At 43.4% G+C, this 25,177-nt stretch overlaps 2 protein-coding genes and 1 long non-coding RNA gene across 7 annotated transcripts in view; 1 reads left to right on the forward strand and 2 right to left on the reverse strand.

Moving 5' to 3' along the window:
• Positions 1–8,135, reverse strand: part of CCNT2 (cyclin T2) — a 41,785-nt gene extending 33,650 nt beyond the window's left edge. For 4 of the 5 annotated variants that reach the window (XR_011472434.1, XM_070423091.1, XM_070423089.1 and 1 more), the window contains exons 1-2: positions 7,953–8,135; positions 7,229–7,310 (exon numbers count right to left, since the gene is read on the reverse strand). Coding sequence is in view for 4 of the 5 variants with exons in the window: in XM_070423091.1 (XP_070279192.1) it covers positions 7,229–7,310; positions 7,953–8,110 (240 nt within the window). In the remaining variant the exon portion in view is untranslated. Of the gene's footprint in view, positions 1–216; positions 571–7,228; positions 7,311–7,952 lie in introns of those variants that run through there. The other variant, XM_070423090.1, reaches the window with a different exon arrangement.
• A 138-nt stretch (positions 8,136–8,273) lies between these two features.
• The window catches only part of LOC139015355 (uncharacterized), a 37,141-nt gene continuing 20,237 nt past the window's right edge, over positions 8,274–25,177 (forward strand). The window contains exon 1 of the long non-coding RNA XR_011472435.1: positions 8,274–8,375. This is a non-coding gene — a long non-coding RNA (uncharacterized lncRNA). The remainder of the gene's footprint in view (positions 8,376–25,177) is intronic.
• The window catches only part of ACMSD (aminocarboxymuconate semialdehyde decarboxylase), a 48,704-nt gene continuing 44,458 nt past the window's right edge, over positions 20,932–25,177 (reverse strand). The window contains exons 9-10 of the mRNA XM_070423095.1: positions 24,681–24,779; positions 20,932–21,945 (exon numbers count right to left, since the gene is read on the reverse strand). Coding sequence (XP_070279196.1) covers positions 21,883–21,945; positions 24,681–24,779 — 162 coding nt within the window. The 3' untranslated portion in view covers positions 20,932–21,882. The remainder of the gene's footprint in view (positions 21,946–24,680; positions 24,780–25,177) is intronic.

Below are 25,177 nucleotides of genomic sequence, written 5' to 3' on the forward strand. Positions count from 1 at the left end.
GAACTGGAAAAAGTGATTACTGTAACATAAGAATACTGGTACTTTGTGGAGGGGAGGGTTTGATAGCAAAATGGGGCACATGGAGGCACTTCTGGGGGTAGTTAGCAAAGTTTCTTGACTTGAGTGGGGATAAAAAGGTTATCTGCCTTATAATTCACTAAGCTATACATCTGGTGGTTTTATGTTTATTGTATTTTATAATTATAAACACTTCACCTCATATATGCATGGTTTTCCCTCAGCACTAAAGGACACCAAACAGATGGAATACAATGGAATGTGAATAGGACCTAAATGATAAAACCAGAGATAAAAATTTAGAAGTGAAAGAGTGGAGTTATCTGGGGAATACTTTATGAAACAGTTGTAATTTAGCTGAGTCATAAAAACCTGACAGACCATAAACACATGAAATGGAGAAAGCACCACATAGGGGGGAAAAACAAAGAGGGGGGGGGGGAATATGGCTGAAAGAGGAATTAGGGGCCTAATTCAAAAAAGGACTTTATTGGATTTTGTCCAATGAGGTAAAATCAAAATCGAAGAGTATTTTCATTATATGTCTACTCATCCTCAGAAATTACTGGCATCAATTATTAGTGTGCCCTATTTCTTAAACATATATTAGGGTAGGACAAAAGTGAGAAAAATACAGCATGGGATTAGGCAACAGATCTGAGTTCGAATGCCAACTACATAATGGCTGCTAGATTTGGACAAGTCACTCAGTAACTGCATCTGTTTTCTCAGAAGAAGAATACTTTAGCTGAAATAAAGTGCCTGTTACACAGTGGTTCTTAAATTTTCATCCATGCAATTTATGTTAAAAAAGAATTTAGAAATCATCTATTCTAATCATCTCAAATGTATAATCAAGGAAACATGTGTTTGGTTAGTATCTACTGTTTTAAACAGCAAAGATACAGAGTATTTCCATTATTGTAGAAAGTTCTACTGGACAGCATACAGTATTTCACAGTTGTAGTAATGAATATTATATATATATATATATATATATATATATATATATATATATATATATGCCTCAGTAACCGTTAGGACCGAATGACTGGTTGCTATGATGTGCACTGACCACCAGGGGGCAGATGCTCAATGCAGGAGCTGCCCCCTGGTGGTCAGTGCGCTCCCACAGGGGGAGAGCCACTCAGCCAATAGCTGGGCTTATGGCTGTCAAGCACAGCTGTGTTGCTACCAGATGGTGGCAGGCACAGCGGGGCGGGATGAGCAGCTGTGGAGCTGTGCTCAGCCCCAACTGGGGCTTCTCCCCAGCCACCTGCCACTTCAGCAATGCTATATCCCTCGGGCGGGGGTGGGGGGTATGGTCGGACTGCCGGTTTTGGCCCCATCCCTGTAGGCAGGCAGGGATCGGGCTGAAACCCGGCAGTCCAACATCCCCCAAGGGGTCCTAGATTGTGAGAGGGCTCAGGTCAGGCTGAGGGACCCCACCTGTGCACGAACCCCTGCACAGGGCCTCTAGTTTTAATATAAGACTATTCTTGGACTAATTTGCTTTTATTAAATTAAAAGGCAGAGTAGAAGTGAGCTATAATAGAAACAACCACTCAGATTTCACAAAACCAGAGCATTAACAATGGATTATGAGACACACAGGGGAAAAAAGCAAAATTTAAACGGGTCTTCAAGTTGAGTAGCCATCAGTATCACCTGGGAAGCTTGTTAAAGAATCCCAAGTCCCACCACAAATATTCTGATTACACAGTTTATTTTATGTTATTATTATTCTTTAATCCTCACTAGAGGTCAGAGAGAGAGAGAAAGAGAGAGAGAGGGAGAGAGAGAGAGAGAGAGAGGCATCGATCAGCTGCCCTTCATACATGCCCCAACTGGGGATCGAACCTGCAACTCACAAATGTGCCCTGACCAGGAATCAAACCGGCAACCTTTCAGTGCACAGGACAATGCACAAACCAAGTGAGCCACTCCAGCCAGGCCAGTAAAGCATATTTTTAATGAACATCCTGATAATTCTGATGCAGGTAGTTGGTGAATCACAAAAGCTTTATACATATTACTTTCAGTGAGAAATTTCAGTGCTATGATGAGCTTTCTAGAAATAGATTCTTGAGGGAGACATAGTGATAACTGCATGAACTATGGAGTCTAGATCTGGCTGTGATTTTTGCTTTTGTCACTCTGTTGGTATGTGTTTCGATAAAGTGTTTAGCTTTTATGATTATGTTCCTTATCTGAATTAAGAAAGCGTATACTGCTTGGCCAGTGTGACGTAGTGGTTGAACTTCAACCCACGAGCCAAGAGGTCACTGGTTCAATTCCTGGTCAGGGCATAGGTTGCGGGCTTGATCCCCAGTAGAAGGTGTACAGGAGGCAGCTGATAGATAACCATCGATGTTTCCATCTCCCTCTCCCATCCCCCCCCCCCCTCAAAAAATCAATAAAAACACATGTAAAAAAAAAAAGAGTACATCAACTTCAAACAAACATGTAGGAACCACATTCCAACATAAACCTAAGAAGAAAAAAAACAAAAACAATAAAAACCCAAGAACTGTTTCCATATCAGTAAATAAATATGGGGAACATTTATCTCCAAAAAAGCATAAAGGTAATAAAATAAAGCAAAAGGTTGGTAGATTTAACAAAATCAAAACATAATTAAAATTAGAATAACAATATTAGAAGACAAATTAGAAAAAATAAATTTTGTAAGTAATTGTCAAATTCGTAACAAACTCAAAAAGAGGCTAAGAACAGTATTTCACAAAAAGGCAACATTTATTAACAAACTAAATATAAACTTTAAATTTTATCAAAGTTTCCCTAACACCCTCAATTAAAAAAAATTACAAATGTGTTCTTTGTTCTTAAGGTCCGTGAGGAATTACAGATGAATAGGCAATTTCTTACTGAACAAATGAAATTTACCAAACACTTAAAATTAATTTAGTGAAAATAACATAGTTTCAGTCTCCTTCACTCAACTTAACTGTTTAGGACTGGTTAATGTGGGGTTTTTGCAACCTCACTACTACTGACATTTTGGATCAGGTAACTTTTGCCAATAGTACCCCTTTCACACCTATTATGGTAACGAAAATACGTCTCTAGACATTGTCAAATGTCCCTTGGTCGGCTAAACCACTGCCAGTTTGATCCACTGGGTCAATCTATACTACCCCTTCTGGTACAACTTAAAAATTACTTCCCCAGAAGTAGCCACACCTAACCCCAACTAGGATGAATCCAATTTTATATGAGGCTGTGTTCTGGTTCTAAGAACTGGGGTATGGGAGGGACCTTTTTCTGTGCTGAAAAATAAATATATGTACATATATGCCTGCACAAACAAAATGTATTTCTGAAAGGGCACACAAATACTGTTAACAGCCAATGCTGAAGGGCAGGGGGCCTAGACACTGGGATTGAAAGGTTTATAATATCTCTTTTTGTACCGATTTCATTTACCACATGCCTGCATTAGTTTTCAATAATGAAAGAAAACATTGTGTGTCTGTGGGGAGGATATATATATAGAGGAAAATGTGTAAGGATTCATTAATAAAGCTGCAGGCAACAAGATTAGACCCATTCACCCTAGCCAGTTTGGGACTGAGCGTCGGTCTCTCTGTTCCACTCTCTAAAAAAATCAATGGAAAAATATTCTCGGATGAGGATTTAAAAAAAAAAAGATTAGATCCATTCTATTGACAAATAGTTGCTGAATATCTGTTCTATGAGAGGTACTGGTAATACAACAGTAAGCAAAGCTAAAGAGAAAGAAAACAAACAAAAAAACCCTGCCCTTTACATTGCTTTCTTTATAGTTTTAGAGAGCGTGTGTTAGGGAGGCGTTTTTATATTTAACTTTATCTACGTTCTTATCTTTGAGAAAAATTAGGGCTTTCACAATAAAAATTTAAATAAGACTCTTTAGCTAATCAATTTCCCCCAAATGTTTTCTTTCACAAAAGGTAATGGTATAAACTGGTTAACATTAACTTAAAAAAATCATAAATTTCTACTGAAAGGACTGTTATTAAAAATTATGGGAGAATGTTATCAAAGAACAAAGATAGTGAGCATTTTTCTAGATAGATAAGAGAACCTCCAATTTTCAAATGCTATCTACTAGGCAAGAGCCAAATCAATTGAGAAAAATTATGTATATTGTAAGCAAAAAGTGGTAATCAAATTTTAGCACAAGCAAATACAAATTTGCTTATGTGTAGAAGCTGACCAACCAACCAAACTTAAATGTATAAAATCAAACTCAGACATGAGATAAATGATGCATTCATTCTTATAAGTCATTCCTTAAAATCACAAGTCTTGAATACTGTCCTTAGCCAACCATGTACTCTTGGGACCTTAAAGAGAGTTACAGTTCACCTAAATCACCTAAATTTGGCATATTATGTATAGTTTTGATTGCTGCAGCTCAAAAAAGGCAAAGGAACTAAGGAAAGTAGAGGGTGAGTGCTATGACAACAGACCGTCGCCAACAAAATACTCAGAAGAGTGTGCTTTTTACTACAACCTCATCTTAAGAGAACTCATTAGACTTGGAACGTAAGAAACAAATGCATCATAAACTTGTCTAACCAAATTAATGAGCAGGGTTTCTAAGAGAAGCTAGGTCAACATCTACTCTTAAGATTGACCTACGGGAAGATGCTCTACTATAGTATACACCTTGGAGGCACTGTTGGTGCCAGGGCTTTCATACTTTACTAGATTTATCTTGAGCTTGATCCAGCAAAGACATTCTTTAATTACTAACCCCAATTACATAAACCTCACTGTGTCCAGTGAGCAAAGGGTAGATTTATCTACCTAGGTTACACATAAAATTAATTTACTGCTGATAGTGATCCAACTCTACAAGGTAAAATGACAATAGAATTCAATGATAAATCAGTTTCTGGATCACAAACATGTTGAAACTAATTTTATGCTTCAATAAAATAGCACTTGAATTTTATAGGATTTTTACTTTTTAAATTTGTCAATGTGGGAAAATGACTCCACAAAAACAGTAAAAATATAATTAATGCATAATATTGATTATAAAATTAAATAAGCTTATCCCCAGCATCTTATAATGTAAGCCTGTTAGGGCTTAATTTACTGACTGGTGTTCAGTTTACTTTGTGAGGACTCATGCTTTTTTTAAGTTTACTCTACTATACCATTCCATTATAACCCTAAAAATTTTTTTCTCCCAATGATACAGGGGAGTATGAATTTAAAAGTGACTCACATTCAATTTGAGACCACCCCCTTCACCCTAAAAGAATAGGGGAAAAAAGATAAAAGAGTGAGGCTGTGCAATTGATGTAAGTGTACGTACACAGATATTAAAACCACTTTTGATTTAATAGTAAAGGTAAAAAGACAACAATTACATATGAACGGTGCAAAATTACTTTTCAAAATAGAAATTAACACCAGATTTCAATTATCCTGTTAATAACAAGTCAATGCAAAATGCTGAAGTTCACCTCCATACACATATAAAGACATTAAATAGGGTAATAGAAGTTAATATTCTAGCTTTTCTTATTGAACAATGGCATTTAAATCAAATAGTGAAAGTTAGAATGCAAGTGACCTGGAGTTCACCAGTCAACTTCAAGTTAAAGCTGTGAATTTTAGCTGTAAGCAAGATGGTTGTTTTAAAGCACACCAACCATGTTACAGGGACAAATTATGAAAGAGGGAGGATTCAAAATGATATGTGTAGACTTGTGGAGAGATAATTTACTGGTTGTAGAAAAGTAAGCCTGATTCAGCAAATGGGACATCTGTAGCCACATAAAGAATTTCCAAACTATTTTGCCTTGTGATTTCTACAAGCATTTTCCAGGGCTACTTAAGGAAAGCCACATTTATATTAGTATGCATTAGTTCACTACTGCCATTGCAGACAATTTAAATATAAATTTAATTCTCTCAATGTAAATGTTACTACCAAAAAGACTTCCTCTCTCTTTCATAACACCATCATTGACCTAAGTTCTGTGCACAAGAAATACTAGGAAAATGGAAACAGATCAAGAATCACACAAATTTAAAAGAGAAAAAGTAGAAGAAACAAAGGATGCAAGAGACCAAAATGGATACAAATACATACTGTTCAAGACAAACCTATATGCCAATCTAATAAACCAAATCAGACATGATCAAAGAGATGAAAATAAGAATCAATCTAAATTATGAAGCTTTTCTTTCCAATTTTCCAATCCAAAACAAAATTTTAAGGACCTTTTCAAAGGCTTTTCTTAGCAAAAAGATCCTAATGACAATCCACAAATAGTATATAGTCTTCCATGGTCCATTTTTCTATACACACCTTTCAGAATAGCATTCTAAAAATAGCTGTGATAAAAAAAAAAGACCAAAAAATACAGTGAGAATTAAGGTAGAGTTACATATTTCTAAACAATATGCAATTTTTTAAAACATATGCAACACAATATGCATGCTACTCTGAAAAGAACAGACACCAAATTCACATCTTTCAAAACTTAAAATAAAAATTTCAACTAAATGCCATTACTAAATGTGCCAACATTTACAGGTAATGTTCAAAATCAGTGCCTTAGTATTGTAGGGTAAGTTTTACTCCAAAATTACACACACACACACCCACACACACCCCTGACATGGTATGTTTGCAGCAAGACTGGATGTTTGAATCACCAAAAATTTAAGTAGACAACTAATGCTAATGCGTGATAAACAGGAATTATTGTGTTAGCAAGTGAACTATTCCTGCAAACATTTAATTCTTTCAAAAGGTCATTTCAAACTAATGTTACAATGAAGCCCTATTCACAACATTTGAAACAATGAGTCCAAATACAATTAAGATGTACAACAGAATGACTAGACGTGCCCAAATTACACTGCACATTGCTATCTGAGACTACTGAAATTTTAGGCATAAAATTTAAATGAACACCGAGTTAATAATCCTTTGAGTATCAAAGAAATGTTTCTTTTTATCTTTCAGCTCAAACGACCTGGTAGAGCCCGACACAGTCTTGGAGGCTTGTCATCACAAATGAAGCAAAATGTTCATCAGGAGATTTACCTTTACTGTTCACTTTGGACACTAAACCCAAAAGTAAAGTCAAAAACCTTATTTCCCCCTCCCCCCACCCCCGGCGTATCGGCTTAGTTAAAATTTGGTTGCAGTACGAACAGACAATAAAACAGTACTTACATTTTTATTGAACTTGGTGAAAGAATGGTACATATAAAACCTGTGCATATAAACAATCGCAGTGTTTATCGTAAGCTGTGAGCTGAAACGCAACATTGAGGAAACGTCCGAGGAAAACAATTCTGATGGGAAATTCCCCGTCTGCGGTCCTTCTCCAATCCCTCCCGTTCACCCAAACCCCAACTAGAAGCAGGAAGAAAATCAACAGACGAGCCCAGAAGGGACTGATCACCAGCAGCTACGACTAAGCTCGACGTCAAACAGTCGAAACGCGCGCGCGCTCGCACAAAACCACGCCGGGAGCCGAGGGACCCCGGTGCGCCCCGAGGACCCGCGACCCGCCGCGGAGGAGCGAGGACAGGACGCGGGGAGAGGCTGCGAGCCTCGCCCTCCGGCATCGCGAACCCGCCCGCCCAACCCCTTCCTTCCTTCTCGGACCGGAGCCCGAGCAGCCGCCTCTCTCCGGCCTTAACCCCTGCGATGCCCCCCTCGCCGGGCGGCACTCCCACCCGCCGCCGCCACGCGCGGCCCCCGGCCCGCATGCCCGGCTCCTCTCTTCCTCCCTCCGCTCGCGGCCACCCGGGCCCGAGCCGGCCTTCCCTGAGGGCGCGGCCGAGGCGCACGGGAGGAGCGGCGCCATGTTCGCGGGGCACCAGGCCCGGAGACCCGGCGAGGAGTGGGGACCGGGCGTGAGCAGTGGAGGGCCAGGCACAGGAAAGGATACACATTGAGACGCTGTCCCATCTCCTGGATAAGGTTAGCCGCCTGCTGGCGGTACGACAGCTCTATGTCCGCCTCCACTCCGCAGCGGCGGCTCGGCGTGTTCTCCAGCTGTTCCCGAGTAAAGAACCAGCGAGAAGAAGCTCCACGGCCCGACGCCATGACACTTCCTCCTCCGCCCGCTCCCTCGGCCGCCCCCTCCCCTCCCGGCTCGCGGATTCCACGCCAAGGCCGCGCGGCCCCGCCCCACTCCGCTCGCCCGAGGCCGCGCACCGCCTCTTTCCACCCCGCGTCGCCGCCGTGCGCGTGCGCAGGGGCCGCCCGGCCGGCTCGCGCTAGTAGTTTGCTTTCTTTTTTCGGCCCCCGCCGCGCTAGGCGTACGGACCCACAATGCTCCGCGCCGCTTGTCATTTGGAGACACCGGAAGGTGGGGGTCGGCGGAAGGGAAAGGTCGGCGCGGTGCATGCCGGGCCTGGGGTTGGTGGGGTAAAGGGGCGGGAGGAGGGGACGGAAGGGGTGGCCCTGGGGTCGGGTGGCGAGAGGCAGGCAGGCTCGCGGCTGGGCGGGTCTGTTGTGGGGCCTGGCCGTGGGCTCCGAAATCCGAGCGGGTTCATGGGCCGGGAGCGAGGCGGCGCTTTAAAAGCGAGAGAGAACGTCCTCTGTCGCCGCGACCCACCACAACCTGCACTTTTCTCTAACGTTGGTCCGCGTAGACTCGGAGGCTCCCGACTACCGTGTGCAGGACCGAGGCCGCCCACCCGGCGGTCCTGGGAAGGGCCTGCACGGGGAAGAGCGCACAAGGAAAAACCCTCCACGTGTGCGTCGTGCTCGGGCGCTTTTCCCCAACGTTATCTGGTTTGAATCCCGCAGCTACCAGTACGCGGTCGGCTGTTCCGTTTTGTTCTCCAAGTACTTGCCGAACGTCATGCTGTTGGTAACTAGAGGAGCTGGCTTTCTGGACTAGGTTCCGAGTCCCTGTCAAGAGTGTGCTTTTCCAGCCCGCTGTGATTTAAGAGAGGTCAGGAGAAGCAGAGAGTGCGGGAGAGGCTGCGTAAAAATGCTGTTTCTAGTAGGTAATAGAGTAACGTTGCTCAGATCTGCTAGCTCCATCGCTGAGTCCCCGTAAGAAACACCGCAGAGCTCCATTCGGCGTGAGCAGGTCTGTGGCTCTGAGCCAACGCCTATTGCATGTCTGCTGATATTGTGCATGAACATTTTAAATTAAAAATGTTAACACTGCACAGTATAGGCAGGGCTGCTTCTAAAAGGCAACTGATCCTATTTCTGAGTTCCTGATTCAGGCTCCAGGCTTTGGCCATCATTTGGGGGCTCCGATGCTCCATCCTGACCCTGTCTGTCCCCATTACACTATCCAGCTATCGATTAGGTTGCAGTAGGCAGTTCTGAATCGCTGTCTAAACAACTGTCTTTCTTACCTACCTCGCTGGCCTCCCGCAGAATTTATAAAGTTCCAACTCCAACACATTCCTGAGAAAAACTGAACAAACAAGCCATAGAAGGGAACCTCCTCAACTTGCTGGAGAGCATTTCTAGGAACCCAACTGATAGCGTTATCCTCAGTGGTGAGAATGGAAGCGTTCCTGGTTCAGTGGAGGATATCTCCACTCCCTATTCCTTTCAACATTGTATCGGGAGCCCTAGATAATGCAATAAGAAAAAGAAAGGAAGTCACGGGTAAACAGATCAGGAAGGAAAAAGTAAAATTGACTTTATTCACAGATGACAATTGTTTATGTAGACATTCTCAGTTAAAAAAGCTGGAACTAGTGATTATAGCAAGATTATAAAGTATAAGTTTAAGAAAAAATACAAGCTTAATACACTTTATCAACATTGTGCAACTGAAATTTGAAACAATACTGTGTTTACAAAAAGTAATATTTAGGTATGAATCTAAAATATGTACAGGATCTACATGTAGAAAACTGCAGAATTCTAAGGAAATAAAAGAAGATATAAATGGGAGGCTATTCTGAGTTCATGGATTAGAAAACAATCTTTAGATATCAATTCTTTCCAACTTGATCTATAGAGTCAATGCAATCCCAATCAAAATTTTAGCAAGTTATTTTATAGATAACAAATTGATTCTAAAGTTTATACGGGAAGACAAAAGACCCCAAATAGCCAAAATAATACCAAAGAAAAAGTTGGGACTGCTACCCAATGTCAAAGATACAGTCATAAAGACAGCTTATATTGGCAAAAGAAAACACACTTGGATCAGTGGACCAGAGTAGAGATCCCACACAAATATAGTCAACGATCTTTGAAAAAGGCAATTTAATGCAGAAAGGACAGTCTTTTCAACAAATGGTGCTAGAACAACTAGACATACGCAAAAAAGAAAAGAATCTAGACATAGACTTTACACCTTTCCCCCAAGTTAACTCTATATGAAACTTCTAGAAGAAAACATTAGAGAACATCTAGGTGACTTTGTTTGTCAGTGAGTTTTTAGATAAAACACCAAACCATTATCCATGAAAAAGTTAAGTTGGACTTCATTAAAATTAAAGACCTCTGCTCTGCGAAAGATACTATTAAGAGGGTGAAAATACAAGGAGAAAATCTTTGCAAATTATATGTCTGATAAAGCACTTGTATCCAAAATATCCAAAGAACTTATGAAACTCAACAATAAGAAAGTAAAGAAACCATTTAAAAATGTGCAAAAGAGGTGAGCAGATACAAAGAAGATTTACAGGTGGGAAATAAGCATATGAAAACATTCAATATCACATCATAAGGGTATTCTCCGTAGTTGTTTATAATTGCAAAAGACTGGAAACATGATTGTTTACTAGTATGACTTGAGGATTTGATGATTATGATACATACTAGAGTCCCGGTGCACAAAATTCATGTACTCGTGGCAGGAGGGTCCCTCAGCCTGGCCTTCACCCTCTTTCAGTCCAGGACCCCTCACTCCTTACTGCCTGCTGCTTGCTGCTCCTTACTGCTTGGCTGGCTGCTCCTTAGTGCAGCCACGGAGGAGGGAGAGGCTCCTGCCACCGCCATTGCACTCGCCAACCGTGAGCCTAGCTTCTGGCTGAGCAATGCTCCCCCTGTGGAAGTGCACTGACCACCAGGGGGCAGCTCCTGCGTTGAGCATCTGCCTCCTGGAAGTCAGCACGCATCATAGCGACCAGTCCTTCTGGTAGTTCTGCTGTAATGGTCGCTTAGGCTTTTATTATATAGACTAGAGGCCCGTTGCAGGAATATTCCTGCAAGAATAGGGCTTCCTGTGGCTGGACCAAAGCAGAGAAGGGAGCGAAACTCGCTGAGGCGGGCTTTGCTCCCACTTCAAGCCCCTGCTGGTCTTGCCCTCCCGTTCCAAGCTGCTGCCCCTTATGCTCCCAGCCACAGTGGTTGGGCTTGCCCTCCCGCACCCATCCCCTGTGGCTGGGCTTGTCCTCCCGATCCCAGTCGCTAGGGCTGGGCTTGCCCTTCCAATCCCAGTGGCTTGGACTGGGCTTGCCCTCACGCTCCCAGCCGCTGCCCCTTATGCTCCCAGCCACAGTGGTTGGGCTTGCCCTCCCACCTCCTGCCTCCCACTTCCGCAGCCTTGGCTCCATTTCTGTCCTTGCGGCCTCTACTTAGCTCCCTTCTGTACTGCTTGGCCTCCATGTTGTCGTCAGTCTTTGCTCACAGCTAGTGTATGCAAATTAACTGCCATCTTTTAGCTTCTATAATTGAAACATTGTATCTTTTGGAGCAGTTGCTTCAGGAGCTCAGAGCCCAGCAGCGGCAGGCAGGGAACCTTGGTTTCCTCCGTCACTGGAGCAAGCAAGCCTCCTGTTCACTTAAAGCTGCCTGGCTGCCGGCCACCATCTTGGCTGGCAGATAATTTGCATATCGCCCTGATTAACCAATGGGAAGGGTAGCGGAGGTATGGCTAATTACCATGTTTCTCTATTATTAGATAGGAGGATAGGCAATGAAATGCTATTTAGCTATTTTCTTTGCTGAAAGAAAAAAACTCCAAACCAAGAAAACTCTACCTGGCAAAGTCCCTCAGAAGTGAAGGAGAGAGAGAGAGAAGTTTGCAAACATGCAAAAGCTAAGAGTTCACCATTACACTGGCCTCACAAGAAATGTTAAAGGGACTTTTTAAAGCTGAGAGGAAAGGGCACTGATAAGTAACAAAAAATATGAAAGTATAAATCTCACAGGCAAAGATAATCTACACTAATAAAAGAGAAACATGGTAATTAGCGTACGACCGCTACCCTTCCCATTGGCTAATCAGTGAGTATATACAAAGTAACTGTCAGCCAAGATGGCGGCCGGCAGCCAGGCAGCTGATGTGAACAGGGAGGCTTTCTTCCTTCAGTGACAGAGGACTCCAACGTTGGAAACATAGTAACATTTATAGAAGATAAACAAAAGCCCAGAAACCTCCTGCCAGTCAGCCGGGGATCTCAGAGCTGGAGTCGCAACATTGTTTCAAATACAGAAAACAAAGGCCAGAAACCTGCTTTCAGCCGAGCCTCAGAGAGAAAGCCGGCTCTCAGCTCCAGTGACAGCCATAGAAGGTAAATAAATGCCAGAATAAAAAGAAAAAAAGAAAAAAAGGAGAGGTTTGGAGCTCCAGTCGCCCGCCAGCCTGAAAACGGCCCTCAGCCCCTCACCCAGACTGGCCAGGCACCCCAGTGGGGACCCCCACCCTGAAGCAACAAGATGGCGGCTAATTTGCATACTGAAGGCAGGCGGCAGCAGGCAAGGCTGTCTGCGGTCTGGGACCCGGATCTGTGACCCTGCCGGGCGGGATCAGCGGAGCCGCGAGGCCTCCTGGCACCGGGATCAGCGTGACAGGGGGCAGCGCCCAAACGCCCTGATTGCCCTGCGGCTCTGTGTGTGACAGGGGGCAGCGTCCCAACCCCCTGATCAGCCCTGCGGCTCTGTGTGTGACAGGGGGCAGCGCCCCAACCCCCCCTCACGGGCCCTGCTCTGTGTGAGACGAGGTAGAGCCATACCTCCCCATCGGCCCTGCCCTGAGTGTGACAATGGCGGCGCCCCAACCTCCTGATCGGCCCCTGCTCTGTGTGTGACAGGGTGTGGCGCCCCAACTCCCCCCCCCCCCCACGGACCCTGCTGTGTGTGTGACAGGGGGTGGTGCCCCAACTCCCCTATTGGCCCTACTCTGTGCGTGACAGGGGGGAGCTCCTCAACCCCCTGATAGGCCCTGCTCTGTGCGTGACAGGGGGAAGCTCCCCAAACCCCTGATGGTCCCTGCTCTGTGTGTGACAGGGGGCAGCGCCCCAACCCCCTGATCGGCCCTGCTCTGTGCGTGGCAGGGGGTGGCGCTGCAACCTCCCCATCGACCCTGCCTTGAGTGTGACGGGGCAGTGCCCCAACCCCCCAATCGGCCCTACCCTGAACGTGGCTAGGGGTGGCATCGCAACCTCCCCATCCGCCCTGCTCTGTGCATGACAGGGGGTGGCGCCCCAACTCCCCAATCGGCCCTGCTCTGAGCCTGACCAGGGGCTGCACTTAGGGATTGGGCCCGCCCTCTGCCACCCAGGAGCAGGCCTAAGCCAGCAGGTCATTATCTCCCGAGGGGTCCCAGACTGCGAGAGGGCACAGGCCGGGCTGAGGGACCCCCTCTGCACCCCCCCCCCCCGAGTGCACAAATTTTTGTGCACCGGGCCTCTAGTCTACACTAATAAAAGAGAAACATGCAAATTGGTGTCATTCCGCTACCCTTCCCATTGGCTAATCAGCATATCCTTATGCAAATTAACTGTCAGCCAAGATGGCAGCCGGCAGCCATGCACTGAAGCGAACAGGGAGGCTTGCTTGCTCCAGTGATGGCGAACTCCAACGTTCCCCACCTGACTTGCCGGCCTCTCAGCTGCAACTCTAAGCAACTATGTTGCAAATATAGAAGCTAAACAAAACCCAGAAACTGGCTTTCAGTCAGCCGGGCTTCAGCCAGCCGGCCCGCAACATTGTATCAAATACAGAAAGTAAAGGCCAGAAACCTGCTTTCAGCAGCTGAGGCCTCAGAGCTAAAGCTGGCCCAGAATAGAAAAAAAAAGAAAAGAAAAAAAGGAGCAGTTGGGAGCTTCAGTCACCCGCCAGCCTGAAAACGGCCCTCAGCCCCTCACCTAGACTGGCCAGGCACCCCAGTGGGGACCCCCACCCTGATCCAGGACACCCTTCAGGGCAAACCAGCCGGCTCCCACCCATCCACCAGGCCTCTATTCTATATAGTAAAAGGGTAATGTCTCCCGGCACTGGGATCAGCGTGACAGGGGGTAGCGCCCAAACCCCCTGATCGCCCTGCGGCTCTGTGTGTGACAGGGGGCGGGGCCACAACCTCCCTATCTGCCTTGCTCTGTTCGTGACAGGGGAAGGTGCCCCAACCCCCTGATCAGCCCTGCTCTGTGCCTGATAGGGGGGAGCTCCCCACCCCTGATCGCCCTGCGGCTCTGTGTTTGACAGGGTGCGGCGCACCAACCGCCTGATCGGCCCTGCTCTGTGTGTGACAGGGTGTGGTGCCCCAACCCCCCCCCCCCCCCCCCCCCCCCCCGCCACGGGTCCTGCTCTGTGTGTGACAGGGTAGAGCCATAACCTCTCCATCGGCCCTGCCCTGAGTGTGACAGTGGCGGTACCCCAACCCCCTGATCGGCCCTGCTCTGTGGGTGATAGAGGGTGGCGCCCCAACCCCCCTCCACGGGCCTTGCTCTGTGTGTGACAGGGTAGAGCCATAAGCTCCCCATTGGCCCTGCCCTGAGTGTGACAGGGTGCAGCCCCCCAACCCCCTGATCTGCCCTGCTCTGTGTGTGACAGGGGGTGGTGCCCCAACTCCCCTATCGGCCCTACTCTGTGAGTGACAGGGGGGAGCTCCTCAACCCACTGATTGGCCCTGCTCTGTGAGTGACAGGGGGCAGCGCCCCAACCCCCTGATCGACCCTGCTCTGTGAGTGACAGGGAGCAGCGCCCCAACCCCCTGATCGACCCTGCTCTGTGTGTGACGGGGCAGCGCCCCAACCCCCTGATTGGCCCTGCTCTGTGAGTGACAGGGGGCAGCGCCCCAACCCCCTGATTGGCCCTGCTCTGTGCATGACGGTGTGGCGCCGCAACCTCCCTATCGACCCTGCCTTGAGTTTGAGAGGGTGCAGCGCCCCAACCCCCTGATCTGCCCTGCTCTGTGTGTGACAGGGGGTGGTGCCCCAACTCCCCTATTGGCCCTACTCTGTGAGTGACAGGGCGGAGCTCCTCAACCCACTGATTGGCCCTGCTCTGTGAGTGACAGGGGGCAGCGCCCCAACCCCCTGATCAACCCTGCTCTGTGTGTGACAGGGGGCAGCGCCCCAACCCCCTGATTGGCCCTGCTCTGTGAGTGACAGGGGGCAGCGCCCCAACCCCCTGATTGGCCCTGCTCTGTGCATGACGGGGTGGCGCCGCAACCTCCCTATCGACCCTGCCTTGAGTGTGACAGGGGGCGGTGCCCCAACCCCCCCAATCGGCCCTACCCTGAGTGTGACTGAGGGTGGCATTGCAACTTCCCGATCCACCCTGCTCTGTGCATGACAGGGGGTGGCGCCCCAACTCCCCAGTCGGCCCTGCTCTGAGCCTGACCAGGGGCTGCACCTAGGGGTTGGGCGTGCCCTCTGCCACCCGGGAGCAGACCTAAGCCAGCAGGTCGTTATCTCCCGAGGGGTCCCAGACTGCGAGAGGGCACAGGCTGGGCTGGGGGAACCCTCTCCCCCCGAGTGCACAAATTTTTGTGTACCGGGCCTCTAGTTATTGTAGTATAAATCAGAATAATCTAATATCGTAAAGGTTAATCACATAAAATTAATATGAAGGTTAAAAGACAAAAGTAGTAACATAGCTACAGCAATTTGTTACTGAGTACACAAGATAAAAAGATGTAAATTGTGATCTCAAAAATATAAAATATAGGGGTGGGTGGGAGGAGTAAAAATGTAGAACTTAAGGATGTGTTCAAACTTAAGTTATCAACTTAAAATAGACCATTACACAAACAAAACAGAAACAGACACATAGATACAGAAAACAAATTGATGCCTGCCAGATGGGAGGTCAGTTGAGGGGCTGGGTGAAAAAAAGAGATGGGATTAAGTACAGATTGTAATTACAAAATAGTCATGTGGGTGTACAGTACAGCATAGGGACTATCTATACTAATAAATGCCTAGGTGGTCCTCATGCCCTCACACAATGCCCTCAAGTCATCACAAGATGGCCGCCACAAGATGGCTGGCAGGGGAGGGCAGTTGGGGGCCATCAGGCTGGCAGGGGAGGGAAGTTGGGGGCAAGATCAGGCCAACAGGGAAGGGCAGTTGGGGGCAATCGGGCCATCAGAGGAGCAGTTAGGGGGCAATCAGGCTGGCAGGCAGGTGAGTGGTTAGGAGCCAGCAGTCCCAGATTGTGAGAGGGATGTCTGACTGCTGGTTTAGGCCCAAATCTGCAGGGATCGGGCCTAAACAAGCAGTTGGACATCCCCCGAGGGGTCCCAGATTGGAGAGGGTGCAGGCTGGGCTGAAGGACACCCCCTCCCCCCATGCACGAATTTTGTGCACCAGGCCTCTAGTGGTCAATAGTATTGTAATGTCTAGAGGCCTGGTGCACAGATTCATGCACTGGTGGGTCCCTCAGCTTGGCCTGCGGGGATTGGGCTGAAACTGGCAGTCCTACATCCCCTGATGGATGTAGTGTGTGAAGTGGCAGACGGCTGAGGAGGAGCCCAAGCCTGGGCTGTGCGCCACGTGGCTCCCACTCATCCCAGCCCTGCTGCGCCTGCCGCTCTGCTGTGGTCTTCACACACCTGTCCTAGGGCCATACCGGCGCGCCCGTGACTGAGAAGCGGCCGCAGGCTCGTGCTCAGTCAGTCCCGATGCTGGTCCTGATCCCAGTCCTGGTCTGCATTGGGGTGGGGCATGCAGGTGGAGTGTCTGTTGGAGAGGCTCATGCCGCCACAGCTGTGCTTGCCAGCCATGAGCTCGGGCTCTGGTGCCCATTGGTCAGCTGAGCGATGTTCCCGCTGTGGGAGTGCAATGACCACCAGGGGGTAGCTCCTGCGTTGAGCGTCTATCCCAGTGATGGCAAACCTCTGACACGCGTGTCAGAGATGACATGCGAACTCATTTTTTTGGTTGATATTTCTTTGTTAAATGGCATTTAAATATATAAAATAAATATCAAAAATATAAGTCTTTGTTTTACTATGGTTGCAAATATAAAAAAATTTCTATATGTGACATGGCACCAGAGTTAAGTTACGGTTTTTCAAAATGCTGGCACGCCGAGCTCAAAAGATTTGCCATCACTGGTCTATCCCCTGGTGGTCAGTGTGTGTCATAGCTACCTGTTGAATGGTTGGAGGGACACTTAGCATATTAGGCTTTTATATATATAGATTTTGTATGGTGCCAGGTGGGTACTAGAATTATCAGGGGGATCACTTCATAAGTTACATAAATATTTAACCACTATGCTGTATATCTGAAACGAATATAAAAAATATTGAGTGTCAACTGTAACTGAGAAATAATAAATAAATAGAAGCTTACAAAAAATAAAAATGAAGGCAGCTTATATGTGGAATGAGCACCAAGATATTTAGTAGGAGGGGAAAAAGCAAGATGTTACTGTTTAGGTAAAATGAACAAAGGAATATGTACATGTAAGTATTTGTATAACTGTAGACTATCTTTGCAAGAACACACACACACACACACACACACACACACACACACACAGATAATTGGTTCCTCGGGGAGACAGTTTGAATTTGATCTTGAACTCTCCTAATGTGTTTATGTATTGACTTTTCAAAAATAAACTACATTTTTTTATTAGGTTGTGAGCAGTGTTCTATATTCAGAAATGGAAACGTCAACCCACTTTTGTTCTATTTTGATTGAGGCAAAAGCCTCAGAATTGTCTCTTTTTTTTTTTATTAATGAATCCATATTGATCATTGTTATTAACTAAAGCCCCTCTTTATTCAGATATCCTTAGTTTTTGTATGTTTTTTAAAAAAATTCTTTATTAGTTAAGGTAAGAATTGTCTCTTTAAGTCAAATATAAAGTGGGTATTTATTTAAATTAAGTTAATCTTAAGTAATTGTTTTGAATATTGGCTCAAGTTTTCTGGTTGGATAATATAAATTGAGTTGAGTCAAAGCTGGTTTCCTTTTTAGGAGAGATTGAAGAGATGGGGAAGGGTTGTGTGAAAGGAGGAGGAATGCTTGGATGGCTAGGCATGCTTGTCCTATGGAATCTGATGGTGCTGGGATTTTTTGTCAGGGGTTTATTTTGAAGAAGTACTTACACTAGATAACAAAGGAGAGAAAGGGCTGAAAAAGTTATTTTCCTTGAGAGACTTCCAAGATCCTGGGTATAAACAGTGTTGTTTCAGGGCCAGAAGGTTCTTTTAAAAATTCAACTCTAGTTATGTCACCTCTTCCTTAAAAACCTCATTGCTTTCTGATGGATAAATTCCTCGATTGACTTTGACCCCACATGATCTTGCCACTTTATACCAAGAACATCTTGCTTTATTATCTCTAGACTTAATGGTCTTATTTCTTGCTATGTTCTCCCCTGCCATAAGGGTTTCATTTATGCTTTTCTCTCTGTCCAATACTCTTCCCTTTCTTCTTTTAGCTCTTGTCTCCTCTTCCTAATTCCATCTTAAGCAACACTTCTTCTGAAAAGTCTCTTCCCAACTCTGACTAGGCCAGATCCCTATTATAAGCTCTCTACACACTCTGTGTTCCTTCATAGCTCTTGTCTTGGTAGCAATTTTATGTTGATTTGTTACTTGCTTGATAAGTGTTTCCTTAACTAGATTATAAGCACCATGAGAGCAGGAACCATGTTAATTTTTACTTATATTATCCCAGCACCTAACTTGGTTTTTGGTACATAACAGGCCCTCAAAAAGTACTGTTGAATGCATGGGAACGAGTGAATGAAGGCTTGTTCCTGCTCTCAAGGAAGTCCCAGTTTAGTGTGAAGGTAGCAATTGCAATTTAAAATGAGAGGTGTGCTTTATTAGATATATCAGTACAATTTTTAAAAGGGGGAGGTATTGATCAAGGAAATCCCCCAAACTAGAAACCACTACTTTAGTTCATGAAAAATTATGAGAGAGGGAGTAATATGATCAGATATGTACTTTGGAAATTTTCCTCTGGCAACAGGGTGGCAGCTGGATTTTATCAGACTAAGCCCAGAGTCAGGGGTATAAATAAGAGATTATTTTAATAGTCCTGGTGAGAGATGAGGAGTGGAATTTATACTACTGGTTGTTCCGTGGTATTTTGTTTAATCTCCACATATTTGTGAATTTTCCAGTTTTCTTTTTATAATTGATTTCTATTTTCATACTCTTTTGTTTGGAAAAGATGCTTGATCTGATTTAAATTTCATTAAATTTATTAAGACTTGTTTTGTGGCCTAACATATGATCTTTCCTGGAGAATGTTTCATGTGCACTTGCGAAGAATGCATATTTTGCTTTTGGATGGAATGTTCTGGTCTAACGTGCTGTTTAAAGCTGATGTTTCCTTATTGATTTTATGCAGGAAAGAGCTTGTGGCAGAGTTTGTGAACACGGGGGAAAGAGGTAGGAGAAGCTGGAAAGTTGGCCAGATAAGTAGGCCATGATCAAGAGTTTAGATTTTTATAATTTTCATAGGAAGCCATTGGACTTTTTAAAATAAGTCTGTTATATGGTCTGATTTATGTTTTTCTTTTAAAGGAAAAACCACACTAGCAGTTGTGTAGAGAATTACTTAAGGGGTCAAGAATGATAGTAAGGAGACTAGGCAAGAAATGACGGTGACTTGGGCAAGAATAATAGAATGAGGTTGTGAGATGTCATAGGTAGAACCAACAGCACTTGATGATAGACTGAATATAAGGAAGAGGGAGGACAGGAAAGAAAGAAATCAAGGTTGACTCCTAGGTATCTGTACATGTGTGTACTATAGTTTGTTCAGTCTCCTACATTTGGACAATATATAATTTTCAATATTTTACAATAACAAATAATGCTGCAATAAAATTAGATTCATTCCCCACATCATATATAAGGATAACTCCAACATTGATTGGGTCAAAGATTTAACCATAAGACAATGAAACTATGCAGGCACTAGAAGAAAGATGGGTAAATTCCTCTTTAATCTGGGTGTAGAGAAGGGCTTTCTAACTATTACTGTTGTATCACTCAAGTCTTAGGTCAAAGTTTTCTTTAAAGAGGCTTTCTCTGATCCCACAACTTAATGTCTTATTCCCCATCCTTCTCATAGTCCCGTTATACATTTCCCCATTTTAACCGCTTCATCGTATTTATCAGAAAAATTTCCTTCCTTCATTCCTTTTCCCCTCCAATCCATTCCTTCTTCCTCCTTCTTCTCTCCCTCCTTATATTTCTTACCCTCCAGACTGTAGGCTTCATTAGAGAAGAAATTTTATTCTTTATCCCTTTTATTCTATATCCCCAGTGCTACAGCTCACACATCACGTAAACACTCTGTGAATATGAATATCCTCATTATTTATCAACATATCAATGATATTAATATTTACTAAAATGATCAGGTTACTTTTCATGATAAAACAGTAATTAAACATTATGTTCAAAAGTGCTCAAATATAGAATATGTGAGGAGGAATGGACCTTTTCCCTAAATAATGGGGAAGGAAAAATAACATCCTTCATATTGCTCTTTTGTTCAACCTTGTTTTCCATTTCAGGCAGATTGGTGTAATAAGCAGAGCGGTGGGTGGGTAAAGTAGTAGAAAGCAACAGGAGGAGCAACAAAGAGATGGAGTAATGTACTAAGTAAAGTAAAAATAATGGGATAGATGTAGTTTAGCAAAAATTATATTAGCATAAATTACATGCCAATACTCAATTTTTCTGGGCCAATGGGAGGGAATATGAGCATTAATCAGTCAAAGCAAGAGGGTAGTTTTGAAAAATTACATTTGATTTTGGAATTCAGCCAGAGGTACACAAAACACATGTTCATCACCCCTCCAAGTTCATTTTCAGCAGCCCAGGTAGGACCATAAATGAAGTGAGTAGAGTAAGGCTACCCTGGTGTTGCTCTGCTCTCGGTCTCCACGGCTAGCTTTACACGCTCTACTCAGTATTTTAAAATAAAATAGCTTCTGGTGAAAGTAAATTATAGCCTGGAACTTTTCTCCAGAATAAATTGTCATTTAGTCTGAAACTCTATTCCCACAGTTTTTCCTTCCTATCTGTTTACCACCTCCAACTCTCCATAAGCCTTTTCCATACTTCTAGACTCACTCCAAGTTCCAACTTCGGTGAAGATTCTCCCAAAAGTTTGAGTCCAGATGAATTTTACTGAAACTTCTGTGACACTCACGTTGCATTGCTTAGTAATTATTTCATGAACATGTGACTTGCCTCCGTATTTGAACTATAAGCTCCTATAGGTTATGAAATATTTACAGCATTTAGTTTGTGGCATCTAAAGCATTCCCAGACCAGTTACGGGCCAATGGAAGGTGTTTAAATTGAATAAAAATGGGTTATTTGGGCCCTCAGCACATACACTTGCTCAAAGTGGAGAACCTACTTGAGTCCTCTAGGGTGAATCTAGTTTTGCTTTTCCATATAAAGCATTAATGACATCTTTGCATTTTATTTCTGCTATTAATTTTTAAAGTGCTGGGAAAATCATTTTTGGTTTGCATGTGAAATAATGTACTGCTTTTCAGAGTGAAAAACACATGTGAGTCATTTTTGTTATGTATAATTTAGGATACTCAGGGGCATTCTATTTCTGGATAAAATAGTTCAAAATAGGATTTTAGTATGCATGTGTGATACATATTTAAAAACAAGAATAAAATATCTTCTCGAAAGATTGCCTTTGTAGTGAATTCAGTCATTCAAATTGTTTTCTCTCAAGACCCAAAAATGCTAGGGCATTGCCAGCTTTGAGTTTGTCCTGAAAAAAAAGAAAAAAAGAAAAGGTTTTATTTTAAAGCATTATTTAATGGTTGTTCTTAAGTCCTTTATTGAATGTCTTTATCAGGTTTTTAAAAAATCAATTCCCCAACGTGAGAGAAAAATATTAGCAGGTTAAACAATGAATCTCTTACCCAAATCCTCTTGCCCCATGTTTGAAACTTGGTTGTAGGAGGAAAGGAGGAAATTATAAGGGGGAGAGAGAACCCTCTTAGGAAAATGCTCTTTGGGAACTTCAACAGGACTCTCAATGGGTTTTAAGGACGATTTGGAGGCAAAACAGAGAAAGGTACAGTTTAGGACTGTGGAACAGCAGAGCTGGAAGTCATGTAGCCACCCCCAGCTTCCAGGCATGTGTTGTCCTTTTGCACGGTCCCAAATAAAAGGGAACTCTTCCAGAGCAGGAAAAGTGATATAGATGAAGAGTCTCAGAATAAATGTACAAATGTGTACATTTATCAATTTCACATTAGAAAAGGACTGCCACATTTTTTTTCACCTTCTCCCAGCTATAAACTAAATCAACTTCTATAAACAAAAGAATGCCTATAATTTTAAAGGTAACTTTGTGATACACTAACTAAAAATTGTCCAGTTTGCAAAGTTCAGGCATGTAGCTGAGGGTGGAAGGAAACATGTATGGAGTTGTATAACATCCATACCATATATACATCTAGATATCATGATCAATTTTTGAGCTTTGGAGCTCAAAATTCAAATTATAAAATGGATGCTATCTTCCCAGAGATAGTCATCCTTTTTTTTCTGTAATGGAATATATTTTTATTTTATACTTTGCAACAGCTTTCTTGAGATACTAGAGGCCCGGTGCATGAAATTTGTGCACTCAGGGGGGACGTCCCCAGCCTGGCCTGTGCACTCTCACAGTGCAGGAGCCCTGCAATCCATCACCCCAAAGAGGTAGGCTCTGCCCACCCATCCGGGGCTCCTTGATGAATTGCTCCAAAGAGGTAGGCCGGAGCCGGGGGTCCTGCCTCTCCGGTGGGTGTGGGGCTGTGTGAACCCTGGCAGATGTTGCACTGAGCAGCCGCTGAGGCGCAGGGCCGCGGGAACCCTGCCTCTGCTGTGCGCGCAGCCATCTTGTGAGGGTGTGAGGGTATCACTTGAGAGGGTGTGATGACTACTTAGCCTTTTATTAGTAAGGATAGTTAACCTGCCATATATAATTATATATACATTAAAGTGTATAATTTAATGATTTTTAGTGTGTTCACAAGGTTGTGCAGCCATTAGTTTCTTACCTGTTAGTCTAGAGATATTCTATACACATATAAGCAAATGCTTATATTTAGGTATATAGAGATTCTTTTTCACAAATGGATAGTATACTATACACAAATGGAAATATACTATATATATTGTTTAGCACCTTGCTTTTTAAATTTAATATATCTTATAAATTGATTTTTAGTGTTTTTTTTAATGGCTGTATAGATTCCAATTTTATTTATGTAACTATTCTCCTATAGATTGTTGTTAATCTTTTATTACAGGCAATGTTGCAATAATTAACTTTGTACAAAATGTCATTTTTATTTGTGACAGTATAAAATTTTTATACAAGATATTTTAAAACTTGAAAGTGATAAGCACATAAAATTAAATAATAAAAGACAAAATAATTATCCCATTAAACTCTTAATCAGGATGCTTGGGGTAATCTGGTTTCAGTTTAATTTTTATTAATTTTATAGATAGTTTTTCATTTTCAACCTCTGTTGTAAAAAGAAAAAGTAAAAAAAAAATCTTATTATGGCTTCCTACTTAATAAGAACATATTTAACAATTCAAGACTATAAGTGCCTTAAGGTGAGTCAGTGCCAAGGGAATCTCAGGTTTCCCAGTTAATAACTTGCAACCAGTAAGCAGAGTGGATTCTTCTTGGCATTTGTTAATGTGCTTCACTAAATCCTTAACAATTAGAGCAGAGAATTAGAGACCAAGAGAACTTATGGATTCTAGTTTAGAAGAAAGCCAAGTATTATACAAAAGGATTATGACCACGACTTGTGAGATTTGTTAAGAGTTTATATAGCCACATGTTTTTATTTTTGGCCATCCCTGACCCTGTGTAGTGATTGGTGGTGAAGACCTCCGAAGAACTTGTTTTGTTGGGGGGCGTGGGGGAGGGGATGTCAAGGATGGCAAGGGAGAGAGAATCCGGGACAATGAATCTCATTTTAACTCTACTTGGTTCAGGAGCCTCAGGGGTAGAACAGGCAGTGGCAGCACTATGGCACATTTACCCACCTAAAAGTCAAATGCCAAAAGAAAACACCCAATTACTTGAGGGTTCTCCTCCTTGGGTCCTTGTTAATTAAGACTTTAGTCTCAATATTCAAATTACTAGAATCATTACAATTTTTGAGATGGGTAGATTGTAAGAGAAATATTAAATTAAAAATTTAGACATTTTTCTTCTAACGTGCAAACATAAATATATTATTATGATATGCTTCTTTGCAGTTTTCTTTCTTTATAAATTTAGTTGTAGTAGGTTGACTTTCAGCTTTTAAACTTTTTTTGGTCCTTTAATAATTCATCTACTAGTATTTCTGGTGATCTAGTAACAATTGTAAGAATATTAAGTGTAAATATTCCCTGTTCTTTGATATCACATATCAGAGTGCTCTGAAACCAAACATAATTAGAGGAGGAAAACAGGAAGAAGTCCATGAAATAAAAGGCATATACCTTTGTTTCTACATCAAATTCTTCCATGGATTCTATCAATTTTCCAGGTTCTAGCTCACCTAGTGGAAAGGGGTAATCAGTTCCCAAAATGACTTTATCCTGAAAAAAGAAAAAAATGTTTTTATTTATAATTTTTTAGAACATCAACATCAAAGAATCTCCTGTAAACTTAATTATATATAATTATTACAAGCACTCCTATGGTAAAATATCAAATTTCTTCCTGATTAATAGAAACAAACTAATCTAAAATTTTAAAAAGTCAAAGGATTAAAAACTTATTCTAGCCTGACTGGTGTGTTTCAGTGGTTGTGTGAACCAGGAGGTCAGAGTTCGATTCTGTCAGGGCACATGCTGGGGTTTCGAGCTTGATCCCCAGTAGGGGGTGTGCAGGAGGCAGCCTATCAGTGATTCTCTCTCATCATTGATGTTTGTATCTTTCTTCCTCTCCCTTCCTCTCTGAAATCAATAAAACATATTTATAAAAACAAACAACA

Source organism: Myotis yumanensis, unplaced genomic scaffold, assembly GCF_028538775.1.
Source record: "Myotis yumanensis isolate MYYU_CA2020_CCGP unplaced genomic scaffold, mMyoYum1.0.hap1 SCAF_8, whole genome shotgun sequence".
In the NCBI taxonomy this organism is placed as follows: Eukaryota; Metazoa; Chordata; class Mammalia; order Chiroptera; family Vespertilionidae; genus Myotis; species Myotis yumanensis.